Here is a 22,992-nt window from a genome sequence, read left to right on the forward strand (position 1 = left end):
TGCAGGTACAAGTATCATCAGCTAGCAGGTGGGTGCACACTAGGGTGACCAGATGTCCCGATTTGATAGGGACAGTCCTGATTTTTGGGTCTTTTTCTTATATAGGCTCCTATTACCCCCCCACCCCGATTTTTCACACTTGCTGTCTGGTCACCCTAGTGTACATACATAGAGGAAGCAGCCTAACTGGCTCCCTGTATGCCAAGAACACATCAAGCTGCTGCATTCTGTATTTCAATACAGTATTTATTCACCTTCCCTCAGTCAGGGCTGGGCCAGACAGATTTGGTTAGGAGGCAGGGATACCCCCACCTGCATTAGGACATTCACAACCGCTCACAATGGACTAGACACAGGAGGCGCACACAGCAGGAAGCTGGCTCCATTACATGGCGAAGAGGATGAGGAAAGCCACCATCAGGCAGAAGAGCCCCATGGCCTCGGAGAGTGCAAAGCCCAGGATGGCGTAGGAGAACAGCTGCTGTTTCAGGGAAGGGTTTCTGTGAGGGGAGGAAGAAAGCACCAGTCAGTGAAGCATGTGGGAGCATAGCGAGCATCCCCCATGCTGCAGGGCTGGGCACGGCAGCCCAAGAGTCAGATACACCAATGTGCATGGAGGGAGAGCAGGATGTCTCTTGGCATCAGCCAGAGGGGGCTGCTCAACAGTAAGGAGCTGGCAATGCTTTACCTAATGGCCCATGAAGTACTTTGCTCTTGTTCAACCCCCTCTGGCTGATCCCCAGGATAGTCTCTGAAGGAAGCCAAGCACAGCTCCTCGTGGCCAGAGGGAGAAATCACTACATGCACAATCATGGGGAGAGAACTGTCTGGGAGCATTAGGCTAGTGCAGTCCCAGCCTCTCCCACCAGGGAGCAGTGTAGTGATTGCTGGCTGCAGAGGAGCTTCCAGATGGGTGAATCCTAGATTCACTACAGAGGGGTCTTTACATTCAGGAGTCCCAAATTCATGTATTTGACAGACATGTGATGGTCTGAAAGAAGCCTGACTTGCTGCCTACACCTTTCGCCTGGTTTCTCAGTGCTGGGCAACAGCACTGGGATTAGCACGTATCCAGGTTCAGCAGAATCAATCACTATTCCTTTTAAAGAGGGCTATCACATAAGGAGCTGCCATCTTAACAGGCTTCAGAGTAGCAGCCGTGTTAGTCTGTATTCGCAAAAAGAACAGGAGGACTTGTGGCACCTTAGAGACTAACAAATTTATTTGAGCATAAGCTTTTGTGAGCTACAGCTCACTTCATCGGATCTTAACAGGCTGAGACTGCACAGAAGAGCTTAAAGAATTCAAGACCCACATGGATGCACAGGAAGAACAGGAGACTGGGTTCACTCTTAACAGCCTTTCCCTTACAACCGCTCTGATGGGTTTTGCTTTCACTTTCACACCTACTCAGGGGCTCATGCTGGGAAGTCCTAGCCAGATGTCAATTATTTTTTGTAACGGTCCAAATTTCTTGGTCAAGGTATAACGAAGGACCAGACTCCAGAGAAAATAAACTATAATAAGTAAATAAAAAGTTTTTGGAGTCCGTTCAAAAGGATCTGGTGGTCCAGATTTGGCCCGTGGTCTGCTTGATACCCCTATCCCAGGCCGTGTCTGCACCAGCTGTAAGCAAGCCAGGGGACATGGTTTAAGCAGGGGAACAGCTAATTGATACAGGTTAATTCCTTACCTGGCATAGCCAATAATGAGGCTGCCAAATACGGTTCCAATGCCAGCACCAGAGCCGGCTACCCCAACTGTGGCAGCACCAGCACCGATGAACTTCGCCGCAGTGTCAATGTCCCGGGACATGGAGCTGGTGTGGAACTCCCGGCGCAAGGTTTGGAGGAGGGCATTCTGGGATGCTGTGGTGGAGCCGAGCTAGGATGAGTTGAAGGGATGAGAGTGAAATTCAGCTGGAGGTGGCGCTCTAGAAGTGTTTTTTGCCAGCTCTCTACCAGGGCATTGCCATTGAAACATCTGCACTGAGCAGACTAAGGACCACAAGAACCCAAGTTTCTCACATGGTTTGGATAGCTGACTTCATGGGCCTCCAGAGGGGTGAGGTTGTGAGTTAGGCTAAAGAGAGGGGCATACTTTGTGCACTGAGCCACAGAACTGGGAGCCACTTAAGCTCAGCTCTCCTTGTAACCTCAGGCAAATTGCTTCACTTTGGTGCCTCAGTTTCCCCATATGGAGGGGCAATTCTGATCTCCCTGGGGTTTTAGTAAGAGAAGGTCCTGTGACTTGCTAGGCCTGGAAATGAATGCCTTAAAACTAGTGGCAAGCTGGATTTCCAGCATTATAAAGCACTGGCCAAGAAGCATTCTTGAGATATTGGGCTTACAGCAGTCTAGTGCTCCTGCTGCGTCTCCCCCCTCCCCTTCTATAGTGCCTTTCACTTGAAGGATCCCAAAATGCTTTACACATTTTAATTCTAATACATGATCCTTCTGGTGGGTGGAACTTCACACTGAACTGCAGCCATGGCTGGGGTGGAATTTGGCAGCTGTTTAGCAGTGTAGAATACTTCTGGTCAGGAAGTGACTTCTCAGTTGAGCCCACGTGAACCAAAACCCCCCCTGACCACTAGAGAGAGCTCCATAGCAGGAGGAAGTGGGCACAGACTAATTACAAGTTGAGAGCTGGCTGGGACTCCAGGGCTAACCTCCTTGCATGTGCCAGAAGACTTTTAAATGACCACAAGTCCCTTTCTCAGTATTATGCCTAATCTGAAATACAGCTTGTAGCAGCACAGAGCACTCTAGCCCCATGCTGGGGGATCGGTTCAGAGCTGACTTACAAGGAAGAGCACCTCCTACTGAATCACCAATCCCTTTCCAGAGGGAGAGCTTGCAGCACTTTAACATGCTTTCTTCCGTTGTCCATATTTTCCTCTTGCTTTACGATTCTCCCCTGAGCGATTAAGCCCAGAAGCCTGACAGAACAAGCCAGCTCAGCTGAGTCTCCTCACCCAGCAGGGATTTCCACCCCCCAGCTTTGCTCTAGTCAAAGACTCCTATGGAGTGGAATATTTGTTCTGCACGCCCCCTGCTGGACCCAATGGTTAAGTCAATTGGAGCTCTGAGGATCCTCTCCATTTTCATGGTCCAAGCTCAGCATTTTACCTCATCTGTCCTGGTCTCCGGCCTGCTCAGCAGGGAGGCAGAGACTGGTCTGCACAGCAGCCTCGAGCTGTTCCTCACCTGCAGACAAAGTAATCATTCAGATGGAGCCGCTCTGCCCAGAGAGGCAATGCAATACAATTCCTACCAGATACCCAGTGCCAGCTTCCTGCAAACCGGTCAGCTGAGAGGTCACTGGAAAGGAACTGGAGCAATATTTCCCCCACCTTGCAGCTCTGCAGGGGTCCGCAGCATTTACGCAGCGCCCAAAGTGTGCCAGGCTTTCCCCCAGTTGTTAGCTGGGCCTGGCCCAATGCAGAGTGACTAAATTATTTTCAGGGACACCAGAGCAGCTGTCACTCCAAGAGTCGAGACAGGATGTCTTCTGCAGTTCATCTGCATGAAGGTCCTTCCAGTGGCTGGGTGGACAGCCTGATCCTGGAAGGGGCAAAATACCTTCAAAAGTCAGGCCATGAATGCCCTGCAGCAGTTCTCTGGGTCAAATGTAACTCTGGCATAAGTGGAAGCAACTGCCATTGACTCCATAGCTGAATGTGGCACTCCATGTCTCTGCTGTGGGGCAGAGGAATGGTAGTACTTTCCCCGAGGGTAGCAGGAATCCCCACACTTGGTAGCAGCACTGGCATCGTGTTGCCACTTCCTGTTTTAATATGTTCCAAACCAAACTTATTCTCAAGCAGTGCTTAATTTGTAATGAAAGAGGTGCCAGGGCTCAAGCAATTTTTTTTACTTTCATAATTGATGTGGCAAGCCCAGAGGTGCCAGGGCTATGAACTGCTAAGTCTAGAGGTGCTGGGGCTCAGCCCTGGCACAAACTAAGCACTGTTCTCAAGCCTCTCTCTGTTCCCACAGCACAGTCCATGCTAAGGCAACACAAAGGATGATGGTTACCCCAAATGCTGCCTCCTCATGGACCAGTATGGCCCAGGACAGTCCATCATGGAAGGTAATCCTGATCAGTCTTGCCCATGGAGCTGACTGAATAACTATGACAGCAAGTAACCATTACCTGGAAACCAGCCACAGTCAATGTGAATTTATGCCCTACTGGAACCCCAACACAAGACTAACACAGAAGGGAGGAGAGGGGAACTGAACCAGGAGATATAGGGGACTGTCACTTACCTTGGGCAGACAAGCACCGTCCAAGAACCAGCTCTCTCTCACTGAGACCTTGTCTACACTACAGTTAAAAGTTGATTTAAGCTACACAATTTGAGTTATGTGAATAGCATAACTCAAGTTGAAGTAGCTTAGATCTACTTACCGCAGGGTCCACGCTACGCGATGTCAAGGAGAGACGCCCTCCTGTTGACTCCCTTTACTCGTCTCAATCCGGTGGAGTACAGGAGAACAATCTGCAGTCGATTTAGCAGGTCTTCACTAGACCTGCTAAATTGACCACCAATACATCGATTGTTGCGCAAACCCCCAGTAAGTGTAGACAAGCCCTGAGACGCCACACAATTCTATGGAAAATGGAGAGTGCTTCCTGTTTACCAGGGGATCATCTTATTGCTGGCACTTGCCACCCCAGGCTAGCACAGAGTTAGCAGGAAGCACCTCCAGTTAATCAGTGATTCCCTCCTCTGAACTGATGAAACAGGAGGCTGGGGTGGCTGTATTTGTTGTAGCCATCTGGACCGAACTCAGCAGATCAGAGGAGGGATTCTCTTAGTTTCTGGCTACTGAAGCCAGGGTGAAGGATGTAGCCAAGCAGGGCCCATCTACAAGAGGACACTGTGGTAGGGAAGCAGATCTCCACAACATAGCTCTGCAGGTCAGTGTAGACAAGTGTGTCTGAGATGTGCCCCAGCCTTGGGTGGAGCAGAGCTTGAGGCATGGTTAAGGATCCCTTGACACTGAAGCGTGTTGTGGGAATAACCAAGTCCTGACGTGCGGGCCCTGAGGGCAGGCAGACTGACACCAGGGCAGCATTACTGAGAGCCAGCAGCCAGTTACAAGTCTAACGGGGTTGGCAGCCCCGACGTTGCAGCAGGCAGCTTAGCTCAGAAGGAAGTTTTATTACACCTCCAGAGACAGGAAACGCCACCCAGCTAATTAGTAGCAAATAGGAAAAGGTTACAATTATCTGGCCTGTCGAGGACAAGTTACCACTAATCTATGGTGCCGAGGGATTCATTGGTAACTGGCTAAGAGCCCCAACCATTATGCATAAGATGTAGACAGCAGCTATCGGTCATCTTTGATACTGAAGTGGCAGCTACAGTTCCCAGCATCAGTAATACCCACAGTCCTCACCTCCATATTGATAATGAGGCTGGCCATGCCGCATGTGGGCTATGGTTTAGCCATCCTTACTTTAAGCAGATACAGACTGACGTGAAATCTACATTTTCCCCCAATGTACTCCCCTAGAGGCAGAATGTCCGAGAACAAGACTGGGAGTCAGGGCTCCTGGGTTCTATTCCTAGCTTTGCTGCTCACTTCATGGGAGACTACAGGCACCTGTGTCTCAGTTTCCTTGTCTAGACAATGGAGATACCTATGTGGCAGGGGGCTAAGTGCTGTGACGATTAGCTAATACGTTGAAAACAAAGCATTGCAGAAATGCTTAGTATTAGAATGGAAAAAACAATGGGATTTTCCGCTACTCACTAGGGTAGGAGCAGAGACGAATTTTGCACAGGCATACATGTTCGGGGAGAGCAGGAGGGTCACAAAACTGGAAGAGAAACCAAACCACCACCACATTAGGAATCCACATCACCCTACAATTTTATATCATTCGCTGCAATAGAAACATGCTTCAAAGGGGAGTGGGGGACTCCCAGTGAACGTGCCAAAATTTCAAAATAATATTACCAAGGTGATAATATTGAGCACAACAGGTAACTGGGATCGATATAAGAAGTGACAACAGCTGGGAGAAGGGGGTATGACCATTAACTGCACAATATCAAACGCACCAGAAAAGTACAATGCTAATCCCATGGGAACCCACATGGGGCTGAACAGTGCAGGCCAGTGATGAAGACCCTGGAATGGAAGCAGAGCACAAAATCTTTAAGTATTTAGACTGTAAGATCCTTTGGACAGGGATCAGCTGTTTGTACAGTGCCTAGCACCATGATGTCCTGGTCCATGAATGAGGCTGCTAAGAGCTACCACAAAATAAATAAGGTAGGCAGCTCAGCTACCAGAGACCAATACCCACAGCTTGGCTGAGCTTTAAAGCACAGGACCATACTGGAACTGAAAGACTCACAGATACGATGGGAAAAACCCATCGGGATCCTGTGTGATGTGGGACTCAGGACATCTGGGTTCTACTTCCCACTCAATCATAGGGAAATCACTCTGTCTCAGTTTTTCCATATGGGGATATAATTTACCTACTCTGTGTAGAGTGCAAAACTCAAGTCATTTGCTTTTGTAAAGAGCTTTGGAGTTTCTCAGGAGACAACAAAGCATCTTCATGTCCCATTCCCTAATCCAGAACCATCCTTGCGTTCTGGGACTCCTTCCAAGCCCCCAGTAGCAGAGCCCCCTTCATCCAGGACTTGTGTGGCAGAGTCAATCGATTCCCCAGGAACACTTGCATTAAGTTTCCCTCAGGCTTCTAACACTCAGGATCAAATAAGTTAGAGATGAGAATGGCCCATTAACTCCTGCACAAGTGGTCAGTGACTCTCAGATCCCCAAAGTCATTTTCAATGTACATGAATACTCTGCGTGTCCCAAGCACTTTTCATCCAAGGATCCTCAAGCTTGTGATAGGCATTAGGGAAAAACAGAGTGGTCTAGTGGGTAGTGCACTAGACTGGGAACCCAGAGACCCGAGTTCTACTCCCAGCTCTGCTACTGATTTGATAGGCAACTTTGGGCAAGTCACTGCCCCTCTCATACTGTGTGTTTAGACTGTAAGCTTTTCAGGCCAGGGGCTGTGTCTTCAGCACCCAGGACAATTGGGGCCTCTACTGTAATAAAAATGGCCTTGTGGGTCCCCTGCAATATAGGTCAGTATCACCTCCAGTCTACAGATAGAGACCAGACCCCTCCAGCAGATGGGGTGTGAGGGGCTGAATAATTAAAGCAAACTGGCAGGGGTTTGTCATTTACTTCTCAGTAGTGGCTTCCCCTCTTGGGCACATCAAGCTCCCTGTTGCCCTAGCACAGTACTCCCTCCGCTAGGAGCTCTGTGCTGGGGAAGGGGAGTTACTGCAAACTGAGATTTAGTTATCAGTGGGGGGCCCCTTATTTTCAGGCACCACTTGGCTAACGACACTGCAGGCTCCAGCCAGGTCTGTAAGGAGGCTGAGACCCTGACAGCAGCCAAGGCAACCAACAGTTAAATGTAAGGCCACCCATTAGGCAACAAGCCACTGGGAGGCAGGGGAGAACAGGAGCCCTGGCCAAACCCTGGGGGAGAAGAGCCCAGAGGATCCCAGACCTAGCCCAACATACAGCCACCTAGTACCCTTCCTCCAGGCTAGGCAGCCACCTCCCTCTCCCACTGCCCAACCCCCACCCCAGTCAAACAGGGATCCCAACTCCAGCTCCCCACCCCACCCCAGCCTTCTCCACTCTTCACCCCCAGCCCCTTCCCCCACGCCCCTACCGTCTCCCCCCCGCCACTTTCAACCCCAGCCCCTCCCCTTCCCCCACACCTCCAGCCTTCCCCCAGCCCCGCCCCTGCCACTTTCACCCCCAGCCCCTCCCCCCACACCCGTAGCCTTCTCCCCCCTTCACCCCGGCCCCTCCCCTCCAGCCTTCCCCCAGCCCCTCCCCTGCCACTTTCACCCCCAGCCCCTCCCCCCACACCCGTAGCCTTCTCCCCCCTTCACCCCGGCCCCTCCCCTCGAGCCTTCCCCAGCCCCTCCCCCCACACCCGTAGCCTTCTCCCCTTCACCCCAGCCCCTCCCCTCCAGCCTTCCCCCAGCCCCTCCCCTGCCACTTTCACCCCCCAGCCCCTCCCCCCACACCCGTAGCCTTCTCCCCCCTTCACCCCAGCCCCTCCCCTCCAGTCTTCCCCCAGCCCCTCCCCTGCCACTTTCACCCCCAGCCCCTCCCCCCACACCCGTAGCCTTCTCCCCCCTTCACCCCGGCCCCTCCCCTCCAGCCTTCCCCCAGCCCCTCCCCTGCCACTTTCACCCCCAGCCCCTCCCCCCACACCCGTAGCCTTCTCCCCCCTTCACCCCGGCCCCTCCCCTCGAGCCTTCCCCAGCCCCTCCCCCCACACCCGTAGCCTTCTCCCCTTCACCCCAGCCCCTCCCCTCCAGCCTTCCCCCAGCCCCTCCCCTGCCACTTTCACCCCCCAGCCCCTCCCCCCACACCCGTAGCCTTCTCCCCCCTTCACCCCGGCCCCTCCCCTGCCACTTTCACCCCCACACCCGTAGCCTTCTCCCCCTGCGCCGTCACCCCAGCCCCTCCACTCTCCCAGCACCAGGGGCCTCCCCCGCGCTAGGCCAGGCCAGGCCAGGCCGCCCCGCCCGCGCCGGGGGCCTCCTTACCCGGTGCTCGAGGAGGAAGGGCAAAGAGAGAAGGGTCTCTGCGCATGCGCGGGACCACACCGCGGCCTAGAAAGTGACGTCCGCAGCAGGCGGGAACTCGGCGGCGAACGAAGGGTATTAGAGGGAACGCCCAGAGCGTCCGCCCGGCAGGAAGGTCCCAGGAACAGCTAGTGCTGTGTGCCACAGCGCCACCTGCTGATCTGGAGGCGGTACTACAGGAGGGCGCCGCACCAGCGGCAGGCCATGGAGCGGTACTACAGAAGGGTGAGCGCAGCGTCACCTGTTGGCCGAGGTTTAGTAGTACGGGGTGCAGCGCCCCCTACTGACCTGGGGGGATACTGCAGGTGAGTGCAGCATCCCCTACAGACCCAGGGCAGTACTGCAGGTGCCTCCTACTGATCCAGGGGCAATACAGCAGGTCATGCTGTAGCACGACCCTCTGGCCCAGGGACGGTATTGCATGGGGAAGTACAATGCCATCTGCTGGATCAGGCAGCATCTGCATAATGCCATCTGCCCAACAGGAGCAGAGCTAAAGCTTGGTAAGCGGTGCCCAGGTAGGGGGCATTTTCTTCTGGGGATTATCTGGCATTCCATACAATACCGGCCTCGTGATGAAACCTGGTGCATCCAAAGGGAAAAGAAAAATCAGAGTAAAAAACATAAAATCACCCTCCAGAATTTGAGTCCAAGATCAAGTCCTCCGAGCAGGGCAGGGTTATGCGTGTCCATGCAGAAAGGGCTGAGCACATCAGGGCAACAGAGATACCCCAGCTCCTTGTGCCCCCCTTCCAGGCCTGCTGCTTGGGTTGAGATGGCATCTTTATAGACAAGGTGGGTGAAGTAGTACAAGGTTTCGAGCTACACACCCTGCATATATGGAGTCTTTATGGCAGAAACCTCCATTATCTGTAACCCACCATCCCTGCATGTGCTCTAGTTCTCCCCCTAGTGCTCTGAACTGTGTACTGCAAACTCCATTAACTGACATCAAAACTGGGGGGGAGTGTTAAATTTAGACCTCTAAATTCCTATTTAGGCCCCTAAATGTCCTGGCAGGTGCAGTGTGGCCACAACTTTCACTGATTCCTGCAAATCAAGCCACTCATTTGCAAGTATTAGTGAAAATTCAGGGCCCAGTGTCAGTGTCACTGCAGATAGAGGCTGGTGTTGCAGCTGAGAGGCCTGGTAATGACCCTGGCGCAGCTTGCATTCCTGAGTCCCATGGTGGCTCCATCCCTCTTGAAATCCAGCCTTCTTTTTCCAGTTAGCCACTGTCCTTGCTAATCATATCTGCTGTTCTGGGATATAACTGCTAGTGGCAGTATGGTCTGGTGACTAGGGCACTGTGGTGGGAGTTGGGACACCTGGGTTCTGTTTCTGGCTCTGCCCCTGAGTTGCTGGATGAGTCACTGCCCCATCCTGTGCCTCAGTTTCCTCTCCCACCCTTTGTCTACCTTGTAAGGTCTTTGGTAGAGGGATTGTGTCTATGCAGAACCTAACACAATGGGGCTCAGTCTCAGCTGGGACCTCCAAGTTCTACCACAATACAGATAATAATTGCTGCTAATAAAAGTTCCCCAGGACCTTGTGGTTGTCCCTAGCATTTAAATACTGCACAGAGGCACATTCATGAAACCAAAGGCCAACTGAAGTGGTTCCTGACTCTGGATAGTTGAAAATCCCAGTGGAAATCGGTGCTTTTACATGTTTTTCTGATGGAGGAAGGGGCCTAAGCGGGTTTTGCCCAAAGTGAGCTTGGAGGCAGCTTCTTGACTTCAACTGTAGCAATTCAGGTCTCAGCCTCTTTGGAAGACCCTGTGGCAACAGGACAGCCTGTGAGTTTATGACTTTGTGAGAGGCTAAAATTAGGGCCCTGGGGAAGGGAAGGCCCTGCCAAGAGTGTGGAACAGTCTTTAGCTTTATTAGCAGCCTGTTTAACTCAGATGCCTAAAAAGCACTCTGGGGAAAGAGGGTCTTTGCTAAAATTCCCCCCCTCCACTCCCACCCCTTCAACTAATGCTGGGGCTCACTAATCACCAGGGAGCCCCCTAAATCCATGGGGATTTCCCCAGGGATACTGATGTTTTGGGGAAGTAGCTTCTGCTTCAGCAACCATGAAACAGACAAAACAAAAACAAGAAATGTTGGTATGGGCATTTTGTCCAGCTCCAGGGTACAAGCGTTTAGATGCCTTCTGGGTCTCTGGCCACCAGAGGGAGGAATATTCTCTCTCTCTCTCTCTCTCTCTCTCTCTCTCACACACACACACACACACACACACACGCATGAACAATCCTCCCACACTCACTCCCTGGCATGAGAGCCCCAGTGGCTGAATGATCTGCCTCCCCCTGCCCAGCCACACTCTGTTGGGGAGCAGCTGCCCCTGCTTGGAATACAGAACGGCAGTCTCCGGGCCCACCAAACTGGCCCCCTTCTCCACCACCAGGTGGGCTCCCTCCCACCCCCACCAGCTGTTTGCAGGCCTCAAAGGCAGCCCTGCCTGGGACATCTCCCATGGGCTATGGCAGGCTCTGCTTGGGGGCTGCCTGTCTAGACCAAGGCTGCTTTGGCACTTTCCAGCACTGACCTCCGGGGCTCCCAGCTGAGTCCCTTGGTGGGTCAGCCGGGGTCACTCCTACAGAAATGGAGCCCATTGCAAGTGCAGCTCCCATCAGCTCCACTAGGGGGCACCCTTTCATCTCCTCAGGCTGGGGTGCTGCGCAGAGACCCCCAGTTGAATGGCGGGTGGGGGAATGAGTGTATCTGCGTCCCCTTGAGAACAATGGAGAATTCCCCCCCTGCACCCCTTTGGGAACCATAGGAGTGCTGGACACTGAGCATTTGGGAAGCTCTGTCCCTCGGTGACCGGCCACAGGACACATGGTAGGGTGACGAGAGAGCAAGTGTGAAACATCGGGATGGGGTGGGGGTAATAGGTGCCTAATTAAGAAAATCCCCAAATATCAGGACCATCCCTATAAAATCAGGACATCTGGTCACCCTAACAAATGGGGAGTTGGAGAGGGTGATGGAACCCTGGTGTCCTGCACCCCACCCCAGTCTCTTTACTACAAGCCCTCCCTCTCTCTCTTTATAATTGCGTTTTCCATCCCCCACCTCCCAGCCAGGGTCGGGGTGGGGCAGCCAGCAATCCAAGCCGCACCCACATGCCCACCAAGCTGATTCCCCGCCCCCGCACCTCCCCATCAGCTGCCAGGGCACCTGCTCTAGCCCTTAACCCAGCAGGGGTGGCCCGATGGGCACCTTGTGGGGTGGCATGAGGCCTAATCAGAAGCAGCTGAACTTCTCCTCCCCCTCATTGCCCATTGGTGCCCCAGAGCACCAGCCACCCCCATCAAACACTTGCCCCAACCCCCTATCCCGAAGCAGATGCTCCAGTGGGCTCTCCTTGCCCCCACCCTGATACTCATGAGCATGGGGTGCACAGGTGGGGAGATCACACTCTCCCTATCCAGTCCCAACACAGGACAAACCCACGGCAGGTTGGTGGGCCTCGGCTGGTGAATTATGGGCCACCGCCAGCAGTGGCTGGCCCTGCCTATACCTAGACTCCTACAGGCGGGGGAGGTGGGAGCAGGAGGGGGACATGACTCCCGGGACAACAAGAATCAGGAATAGAAAAAAACAAGAGCAAAAATGCAAAGCCCCCATAAAGCAGGGCTGGGCTGTAAATCAGGGCGACTGGCAGCCCTCGCTGGGGTTGTTTGTCCTGCCTGCTTCAGCCCCGGTGCTCTGCGGGAGCTGGCCCGGGGAGCGGGGCTGGGGATCTTGCAGAAATCCTATATTTAATCGGATTTGGGAGAAGGGGCTGATAAATCAAGGGGGCAGCTTTACGGTCTCGGAGGAAACAAACCTCTCCAGTAGGCACACCCAGGTGGGCGATAAAACCTCTCCTCCAGGCCCTGGGAGCAATTTCCCGGGACCCGAAGCAGCGGCATTGCAGGAATGTAATTTAGCACAGAGACGATCCTGAGTTTAATTATCACTGCGGTGGAATTTCAATGCGGCCGATTCATCTTGCGACCCGCAGGAGAGGGATTTATATCAAATGTTATTTCATACCAATCCCGAATCTGCATTTTTATGTCGCTGCTTCCCTCCTGCACCGCGGCGAATCGGGAGGAAGGAGACCCGGGGGGGGGGGGCGGCAAGGTGGCTCCGCTGCAGGGAGGGAGTGTGTGGGGGGGATCAGGCCTCTTTCTGTCTGCCATCAGGATACCCCAATTCCTGGGCAGTCTCAGCTTTGCCGCTGGTTCCATTAGCTCAAGTTGAGGGGTGCTGGGGTTGAGGGTGCAGTGGGGGTGGGGGCTTAGGTCTATAGGGCCAGCCTAGTGTGAAGGAAGCAATGCACAACAGTGCATGGGCCCCGGGTGTAATAGGTCTGATTGCCCCATAGCCCCATAGCTTGGGTCAGGCTAAGGTGCCATCAGCAGGTGTCTGCTCCTTCCCTCCTTGGAGATGTCTCGTAGTGCAGGTGGCGTCCCAGGGTGGGTCTCAGGCGGGGTGGGGTGGGGTGGGACAGGATAGGAGGGGGTATGGCCAGGGCAGAGCTATGCTCTGGCTATTCTGAGGCCCAGAGGAATCATTGCAACAAGGGTACAAGCTGGTGATACCTCTGTCTGCCGTACCCTGCATGGGGGGGGGTGAATTGCTCCCAGCTGCCTCCCCTTGGCTCCTGCCCCGGGGCAGGGATGAATTGGGCTCAACATTGGGATTGGGACCTGAACTGTCTCCACAGAAGCCTGTGCGACTTCCCATGCACCATGCATGCCAGCTCATGCCAGCAGGAATGGGGCAGTGCACGCTTCCGAATGGTGACCTCTGTGTGGGGTCACGCAGGTGGGGATGGGGTCAAGCAGGCAGGGGTAGGGTCAAGCAGGCAGGGGCGGGGTAATGTGGGCAGGGGAGGGGTCACGTGGGCAGGGGTGGGGTCACACAGGCAGGGGCGGGGTCATGCAGGTGGGGGCGGGGTCATGCAGGTACTCCAAGGCTTGGTGTAAACTGGGGCTTGGCTCTGGGGAGACGTTCAGCTGGGGCATTGGGGCCAGGGGGTCGGGGGTGAGGGGCTGGCAATAGGACACAGAACCTTTGACCTCAAGGGTGCTGGCCCAGGTCATTGATAGGTGGCTGCTGCAGGGTAGGATGCAGGGGGCAGGTGTGGGGAATGGGATCCAGTTTCCCTTTACCCGTCAGCTACCCCCAGAAGAGGAATGCTGATGGTTCCCCCGAGACCTGATCCCACCCCTCCATCTATCTGGTAGGGCCCCTCTCCTGAGCCTGTTGGACCCCTTGTGAATAGACCATGGCTGTCTGACCCTTCCCAACACCTGCTGCCTCCACCAGCCAATCATTTTCCACCTAAATGGGGCCAAGTAGGGGGCACCAATGAGTTTTCCCATGAACCTTTCCCCACCACCCTGCAAGCTGTTAAACCTTCTTGTGTTGAGGGTTTCCAGTCCCAGCCCAGACACCACCATACTTTGACTCACTGACAACTGCCCCCCAACTACTCCCTGTTGTTACAGTATTGCCCAGGGGTCAGGCCTTTGAGGGCTGGAGGCTGCTTTCAGGGGCCAGAGTCTTTTCCCACAAAGGAGCAGAAGAGGCATTGGGAAAATGGGATTCTCCGCCACAGACGCGCCGGGTGACCCTGTGCCAATCGCTGAGTCTACCCTGGTTCTGGGCACAGGCTGGGAGGGAAGGAGCACTGCGGGCAGTGGTGGTTTCGAGGCCCGCCAGCGTGGGACTAACACACACAACATTTCAACACTCACACACACATATCCTGCCAGTCCCATGGCTCTCCAGAGGCTGGGGCTGGAAGCCAGATTCAATATCAAGTTGTCTTTGCTTAGCCGGAGGTTTCGGAGCGATGTAACTGACACACCTGCTCCTTGGGCCACGAGGAAGCCATTAACTCATGTTTACTGTAGAGGGGGGAGGCCCAAGATGCAGCTAAAACATGTCAACCCTGGCAGGGTCAAGCTCCACGGGATAATTGGTTCCTAGTACGTGAAGGGAAGGGACAGGGCTGGGTTTTAGCAGGGGCTGGGAGCACTAGTGCTTAGAGGTAGGAATGGAGCCCCCAAGGATCAAGCCAAGAAAAATAATCCTTTAATCTATTGACTGATCAATTGATCAATATATGCAACTCTATCTATTGACTACTGATCCCCCACCCCTGCCATCTCGCAGCCTCCCACAAGCACAAATGAGAGGACAGGAGTCTCCTGTGGGCTAGGCCCATTGCAATTAGCTCCAGTCCAGGTGCTGAGTGTAGGGGGTAGTTGGGATCCCGGGCTGGTGCAGCCTCTCTGGCGACCCATCAGGGAGAAGCTCTGCTGCTAGTTACAGCATGTTTGTTGCTTGTGAGTGATGGGGTTCACCCTAACGATCAGTCCTAATTAGCCTCAATAGATAAACAATCGCTGCTCCCCGGGTGGGTGGGATCTCTGTCAAAGGAGGAGAGGTGAACAGCAGAGGTCGAGGAGGGAGATGGAAGGTCACCACGACCGACTGAGAGGCGCTACCTGTAGCCTGAGAGGAGTGGGGGGGAGTGCTGCGGGGTGGCTGGAGCAAGGGGGGAAAGCTGGGAATCAGGACTTCTGGGTTCTATCCCTGGCTCCCAGAGGAGAATGGGATCTAGTGGTGAGAGCAGGGGTCATTGGGAGGGTCAGGTCTCCCAAGTCCTATTCCTAGCTCTGTGTGCAACTTTGGGTGAAGTCACTTCCCCCCTCTGTAGCTCAGTTTCCCCCTCTGCCCAGTGAGGATTGTAGCTCCTGGGCAAAGTGCACGTGTGGGGCTGGGAGCAGTTAGTTGAGGAGCATAAGGCAAATATCCCATCGTTGAATAGTGTACATGGCCCAGCAGTCACCTGCCAGTTGGATGAGGGCGTTGGCATGGGAGGAGCCAGCTCCAGGGGCCAAACAGGGCACTGCTCACGTGGGAAAGGAACAAGCACATGAGCAGGGGCAGAACAGCTGGCCCAAACGTTCCAGGTCCACGCACAGGGGGCGTGTACTCAGCTTCATGTGTGTAGGACCTACACTAAGAGACGTTTTTGTTTTCATTTCCCATTAATCAAAATCAGAGAGAGGTTTGGAGCCCGGAGGTGGGGTGGGGTGGGGTGGGGTGGGGGGGAGAGAAGGATATTGGGAGATGGGGTGGGGGGGAGATTGGTCAGGCCAGGCTGGGACTTGTGGAGGCAACAGACACTTGGTTAGGGCCCTATCCTGTGTGGTGTTGAGCACCTGCCGCTCCCGTTGGCTTCAGTGGGAGTTGAGGGCTCTTGGTGCGTGGCTGAATCAGGCTCCTGCTACTGCTCAAAGTGGTGGGGCAAGGAGAGGGGAGATGATGGAGCTGCCTGGAGCTTCCCCATAGCTCTGCTGATACCCCACAACCCTGACCCCAGCCCCCCTGCAATCCCAGCCCTGGGCTCCCCGCAACAGCTCTGCTGATACTCGGCAATCCTGACCCTCAGCAGCTCGGGGGACAATTGTCCCAGGGCCCTGTGATTGGGGAGGGTGGGGACATCTGTAACAGTTGTGTTAATAGAGTGAAATGGGGGGAGGGGCCAGTGATGTATGGGGGAGGCAGATTTCTCTTGATGGGCTTGGCAGCAGAGGTGGAAATGGGGTGGAGCTTGGGGGGTGTTTATGGGCAGGTGTGGGGAGCGGTGCAGGGTGGGCCCTAGGCATACAGAAGCCTGTCACCACGGCGACCTGGTCCGTGTGGGATGCAGGGACCCCGTCCCCATGCTGCATTAGTGTATCACCTGGTCCGGTCATGGCTGTGGCTTTGCCCCATGGGCCCCAGCTATTGGCGTAGACCCCTGGGTTTGGGGGGCCACCGTTGTCAGGCTGGATGTGGGGGGTGTGCTGGGATTCTGGACTGGCCCGTGACCGGTGATCGCCATTCCCAGCCGGTGCTGTGCCACCAAGGACCCGCTTCCTGAGGCATTGGCATTTCCCTGGGCCTGTATTCCTGGCCTCCTCCAGTGGCCATTGGCTGCGCCGGGGAGGCTCGAAATTGGGGGCTGGGGCGGGGGGACAGAGCCATAAATCCAGCCAGGGCCTAATCGCTGCCATAAATAACCACCTGAAATAGCCATTAAGGAGGTCGGAGGTCAGGTTGGCATGACAACCGCTGGCTGGCGAGTCTGGGGCGGAGGAAAGTGGGGCGGAACCGCTAGGGCTTGTTAAAAGATAGGATGGGGGTGACGGGGGTGTGTGTGTGTCTGATGAATTTCCCGGCTGCTGGCGCGGGGAGGATGCAGCCTGAGGGGTGCACCCTGCACCCTCACCCGGCAGAAGTACGAGCTGCCCAGGCTCTCGGACTTTCTTCTCTGCCCCTGGACCAGCGCTGCCCAATGGAGCTGTCAGGCCCAGAGCGCGGGTGGCACGTGGCTCCCCTGGCAGGGCCGGCTCCTGGATTAGTGTCTGCTCAGTGCTAAGCTCTGAAGTTAGGGTCCCCCCGGCTGCCGGGCTTTGCTAGGTTCTGGGATGGAAGGGATGTGTGGGGGCAGCATGCACGTGTGTGTGTGGGCCTAGAGGGTTAGCCACGTAGTGTGTGTGTGTGTGCACAAATGTGTGACCATAGTGTGTCTGCAAGGCTTGTGTACAATGCGTGTGTGTGTGCATTGTGCGGGCACGCTCAGTGGGTGAGCGCACGCACGTGTGGAAGCGTGAGTGTGCAGTGTGTGCAATGCACGTTTGCGAATGCGCAATGCATGTGCATATGTGCATATGTGTATATATTGCGAGCGTGCACAGTGTGTGCCATGCACATGCGTGCAATATGTGTGTGCAGTGGCAGGATTTGTGCACTCTGGGCAAGCTACAGCAAGTCTCAGGGCTGCTCCAACTTGTACCTTGCTGCAGTGACCCCTGCAGGGGCTCAGAATTGCCAGAGCGCAGCCCCCACCAGCCCGCCGATCACTCTGATCAGAAAAGGGGTGAGAGAGGGTCTCTGGGCTGAAGAAGCACCTGGCCTGATTTCTTCCACCGCTGACTTCAGCTGGGTGCAGCCACCAGTGCTCAGCGAGGGCCCAACCCCACCCTGGGTGCCAGGGAATGCAGGCCGGGCCGGAGGAAATGCTCCAGCTGCATCCAGAAATATTTCCAGCTTGAAACCATAGATTCATAGATTCATAGATACTAAGGTCAGAAGGGACCATTCTGATCATCTAGTCCGACCTCCTGCACAGCGCAGGCCACAGAATCTCACCCACCCACTCCTATGAAAAACCTCACCCATGTCTGAGCTATTGAAGTCCTTAAATCATGGTTCAAAGACTTCAAGGAGCAGAGAAGCCTCCCTCAAGTCAACCATGCCCCATGCTACAGAGGAAGGCGAAAAACCTCCAGGGCCTCTCCAATCTGCCCTGGAGGAAAATTCCTTCCCGACCCCAAATATGGTGATCAGCTAAACCCTCAGAGTGAAGGGAGATTTTAGTAAAGAAACAACTGCGGGGCGGGGCGGGGGAGGCAGGGGAACGGGATCTGGGTTGGGAATGGGATTTGGTATCAATTATTCTAAAGGTTCCCCTGCCTTGAATCCCAGCCTTTCCCCAGCACAGAGCCGCCCACCCCATCTGCCGGGGCTCCCGAATGGTGGCCACTCAGGAGCTGCTCAGACACGGGTAGCACAGTGGAGCGAGACTGAGCGCCTGCCGGACATTCGGGGTGGTGGGTTAGCGTGTGCGGGGCGGGGCGGGGAGGGTACATGAGCTCCTTAGAAGGGCCCCACTGATAAACCCCACTGAGTGACACCTTGTAAAGTACGGGGGGAGGGATCTGGAGCAGGACAGGCTGGGGGGAAAGACTCCTCCCCCAGCAAAGCCAGCAGGTGGTTGTTTGGATACAACAGGCCCCGCCCAGGAGATGTCCTTTTGTGCTTTCCTGCAACTTCCCTTTACTCTATCTGGGGATTGGCTGCCTATCCCTCAGCCCTGAATGATCTCCCCACATGTGATCCTGGAGCTAAGGACTCCACTGTGATCTATGGGCTAGACTCAGCTGGCCTTCATTCAGGCCTCCCCAGCTCTTGAGTGCTTGTCTTTGCCACCTTTGTGTTCTTTTAAGCATCTCTCTGTGTAACTGTAATTTCCTAGACATTTGTGAAAGAGAACACTAAAATCATTGGCCTGTGTGGAGCCATACTGACCTCCCGGTTGAAGCCCCAAACCATCCGGTCTACTTGAGCTGAAGGAGCGTAACTGATAGAGGTAGTAGGTTGTTAACCTCTTTGCACCTTGCTGCTAGATGGCAGAGGCATGCCGGAAATCAGGAAGGGTGGCTCTGAACTAGAATAGGCTGTATGGACGGTGCGGCCAGGAACATAGCTTTGCCACAATCGCTCTGAAAATCAGTGTGGGTATGTAGATGAAGGCTAGGGCTGCTAGATCTATGACCTGGCTTCTGTTACAGGCTCTGACCCTGGGCATCCTCTCCTTTACCCCATCTCTGTGATGTAGGGAATTAGGCTTGCTTGCCTCCTGGGAGGCGAGAGGGAAGGTTTGGTGCAATAATAAGTGCTGTTTGCCATGACCCAGTCTTGTGGGGAGCTCTGTAGGGGGCCTGTTCAGGGAATTTAGCAGCAGGCTTTTAATGCGCACATACAAATGGTGACGTTCAAAGGCTCATAGCTTGGGCAAACCTTAGCAAACCAGCTCATAGCTTGGGCAAACCATAGCTTGGGGTGAATTTTCACAGGGACAACAAAAGGCACTTGACCCCAGAGCTAGCCCCTGGCCAGATTTCCACTCTCGGCTCCAGCGTTGGCCAAACTGCCTGTTTTTCCATAATCTCGTTCTCAACAACAGCTGAACCGTTTTGGCTAAAACTTTCCCCAAACATTCAGCCCAAGGCTGAGAACATGCGTGGGAAATTTCAGCTGGAATGGATAAGATTCTGACAAGGTTATAATAAGCTGTGGAAGACAGGGGCTTAGAATGCAAAGTGTCAGGCAACCTTCTGTTGCTTATAACTTTGCCAGGCTTTAACCAAGCACGTTCTCGGCTTCAGGTGCCACTTCCCACGCTGCTGACAATATAGGGAATGACTTATCGTGGATCAGCAGCAGTAACATCTGATTTCTGGATCTGGGGCAAAGTAGCAGCTCAATCTGCGGCCCACGGAGCCCAGGAATACAGTATATTTCCTCCTTTGGTTTAATTACAGCACTTCCCTGCACTGTGCGAAACCCAGGGCTCTGTTTTATGGATTGAATCCAAGTATGCATGAAAAGTGTAATTGAATGAAGCCGGTAGGGGGTCCGGCTAAGTGCCTAGAGTCTGCACTTACTACAATGGCCCTCTCTGCCCAAGAATAGCGCTGGGTTTTTCCCGCCGCTGGGTTGAGAAGCAGCCGCTGTTTAAAAGTCCCATCGAGACACGGCCCTGTCTATACTAGAGGCAAAGGGATTGTGATGCAACGGATGAATGCCAGAGCGTGCAGCCCTTGCTGTGAACACACTGCACTCCGAGCCCTTGGCAAGCATTGCTGGAGCGCCTGCCTTCAGGGATCTGGATGAATCGCTGCTGCTAGCAGGGGGTTTTGACACTTCCATGGTTCACCTGACTCCGTCCCACAATGCACTGCTTTGCATTTGGAAACTACCCAAAAGCCCCTGCTTGTGGGACACTATGGGACAGGTGCTCCAGAGTCCCAGAATGCTCTGCAGGGTGAGTGTGATGATGGCAAAATGGGTCTGTTGGAACCAGCATGGTTGCATGGGACCCATAAGTCTCATGGCAGTAATGCCCAGGCACTAAATTCCTCCAGGTGCTTGGCTTCCCCAACCCGGTATGCCAGTGTGTCAGCCCCACCCACTGTGTGCCCACCCCATGGAAGAAGGAGATGGCTTGACAGATGCTTTTGTGCCTGTTAAATCCACAAGCCAATGGCTTTGTCAGGCACCTGGTGCACTGTGCGCATGGAGCATTGACCGGAGAGGGGCAGAACCGCTTTGCATGCCTGGGTGGATTCATCGCCTCCTGCTCTCATCCTCCAGTCTCGCCAGCTGGTAGAGATGGGACCAAATTGCAAAGTCCAGATCCAGGAAAAAAAAAACTAAACCAAACCTAAGGGGTCTGGTTCTGGGTTTGGCAGGTCGGGAACAACCCCAAAGTTCTAACCTCTGTCCAAACTGCTCCAAGAGCTGGGAGCTGGGCCTATTTTTCCACCCAGCCACCCGCAGCCCAGGAATGACAGGACGCAGGTGTGATCAAAATTCAGCTGTCTGTTGGAGGCTGCTAGACAGGGCCAGACCCTGCGCTCCCCTTGTCTAGCCCCCAGACTAATTCACACAGCTGCCACTTGAGGCCTCCCTAAATCCCGGTTCGGATCCTGGAACCAGGGAAGGGACTGCCCCCCACCCCCATCCCCCTCTCTATCTATCTGTCTCCCATAATCTCTTGACATCTTTTCAAATCCAATTACTAGATTAATTGACTCGCAAAGAGAAGCGGGATGCAAAGGAGCCACCCAGATTTATTCCCTAGTAGCCTGTCGAGAGCCAGCTCCGAAACATGCCTTTTGCCAGAGAGATTTACTGTTTCCCTAATACAGCAACGGTTCAAATCTGTGATTCATAATGTTTTTCTCCAATGCTCATAATTTAATTCCTTCTTTCCCCCCCCCCTTTATCAGTGGAAACAGAAACTAGCCCCTCATCATCTTCCGTTACAAATATTAAAGCCGGAGCCGAGGGGTGACTGATTGGTGCCTCCTTGGGAAATGTTTCCTTTAAATCATCGGGAAATTAACATAACAATAAGCAGCTCGCTTGCATTAAAATTTAAATGCCTGCATATTGTTTTGAAACGCTCCAGCGCGGCATGTGAATGGTGCCCGCAACCAACATACGCTCCGGCTCTCTCTGAGCCCATAACTCAGCCTTCGCAGGCTGTGCGGAGCCTGGAGGTCTGTCAGCCAGCTGTGGCATGGATGGCGGGCAGAGAGTCGTTCTGCAGGCCTCGAGGAGCTCTTGGGAGGTTGGTTGGTCCTGTGGTTTGGTGGCTGCCACAGTGTTAGTGGGGATAGGACGAGGGGAGACGGTTGCCGAACTGGGGTTCAGCTGGTCTGTGCAGTGACTGTATTGGCAGAGTGCTGTAGGGGGTAGGGGGTGGGATTCAGGAGATGTGGGTTCCCCTCCTGGCTCTGCCCATGCCATCTTCCCCTTCTCTGTGCGTCTCCCAGTCACTGACTATTTAGACAGTGAGCTCTTTGGGGCAGGGTTTGCCTCTCGCCCTGTGTCCATACTTTGCCTGCCTGCAACGGGGCCCTGACGGCAGCTGGGGTCTCGGGGGTATGTTGGCTCTGCAAAGAAAACCTGCAGCACTTTGTCTCAGAGCCTGGGTCAACTGACTTGGCCTGGGGGGCTAGAAATAGCCGTGCGGCTGTTTTGGCTCAGGGTGGTCCCTGGCCTTTGAAACCCTCCTGCCTTTCTGTGTTTCCGAGCCTGAATGTCTACACTACTATTTACAGCCCTGCGAGCCTGAGTCAACTGGCCTGGGCTCTGAGACTTGGGGCTGTGGCAGGTCTTTTCTTCCAGTACCCTCGGTCATGCTAATAATACATAATGTCCAGTTGCACCTTTCTCCCAAGGCTCTGTGTGTGCTCATTGAGCTCCCCTGTGCGGGAAGGGAAGGAGATAAACATTACACTTTCCTGACCACTGAAAAGCAGCTGCCTCTGGGGTGGGACACAGCCGCTGTTTAACATCAGCATCACCCAGCGCTTTCGGAAAGGACGTGAATAACCATTCGAATAAGATTCATGGGCCGGCACCATGTACGTGCACATGAAAAAACCCACCACAGTATCTGACTTGATTACGCAAGACACCCAGGGTTGGAGTAGCAGGAGGGGCTGTGGCTAGGGAAGGAGAGGAGTTGGCAGAGCTGTGGTGGGAGGAGCCGCAGCCAATGGGATTAGGTGCCCAGGATCCGGGAGGGGCGGGGGGCAGGCACAGAGAAGGGTATTTGATCCCAGTTGACATATATTCCTACAAGCCCCTTGGAGAAGCAGCCCAGATGCAGGATGAGGCCGTACCCCAGCATAGGGGCGCCAGACTGGGTCAGACCAAGAGTCCCTCTATCTAGCACAGGCATGTATCTGGGCCTCATTACCGTAGTATCCTCACCGCATTTACCCTCACAACCCCCCTGAAAGTCTTATCCCCATTGCACAGATTGGACAACTGAGACCCAGCTAGACCACGTGACTTGCCCACAGTCACACAGGGAGCCTGTGGCATAGCAGCAAATTGAACTGGGGTGTCCCGAGACCTAGGCTAGAGTCTTGTCTAGGGGGCCACCCGTCCTCTGTTTCTGATGAGCA

The 22,992-nt window shown here is 54.3% G+C and overlaps 1 protein-coding gene across 2 annotated transcripts; it reads right to left on the minus strand.

Moving 5' to 3' along the window:
• Window positions 1–228: 228 nt before the first annotated feature.
• Window positions 229–8,736, minus strand: ATP5MC2 (ATP synthase membrane subunit c locus 2). 2 transcript variants are annotated; one of them, XM_038379022.2, is made up of 6 exons: window positions 8,624–8,709; window positions 6,080–6,149; window positions 5,769–5,835; window positions 3,132–3,209; window positions 1,694–1,884; window positions 229–500 (listed from the first exon to the last, which is right to left on the minus strand). In XM_038379022.2, the coding sequence occupies exons 1-6, from the start codon at window positions 8,667–8,669 to the stop codon at window positions 386–388; spliced, it is 567 nt and encodes a 188-aa protein (XP_038234950.1). In that variant the 5' UTR covers window positions 8,670–8,709; the 3' UTR covers window positions 229–385. The 2 variants fall into 2 exon arrangements, with proteins under 2 accessions (XP_038234950.1, XP_038234951.1); XM_038379023.2 differs by lacking the exon at window positions 6,080–6,149 and having other exon boundaries at window positions 8,624–8,736.
• Between the last annotated feature and the right edge of the window lie 14,256 nt (window positions 8,737–22,992).

This window comes from Dermochelys coriacea, chromosome 20 (assembly GCF_009764565.3).
Source record: "Dermochelys coriacea isolate rDerCor1 chromosome 20, rDerCor1.pri.v4, whole genome shotgun sequence".
NCBI lineage: Eukaryota > Metazoa > Chordata > Testudines > Dermochelyidae > Dermochelys > Dermochelys coriacea.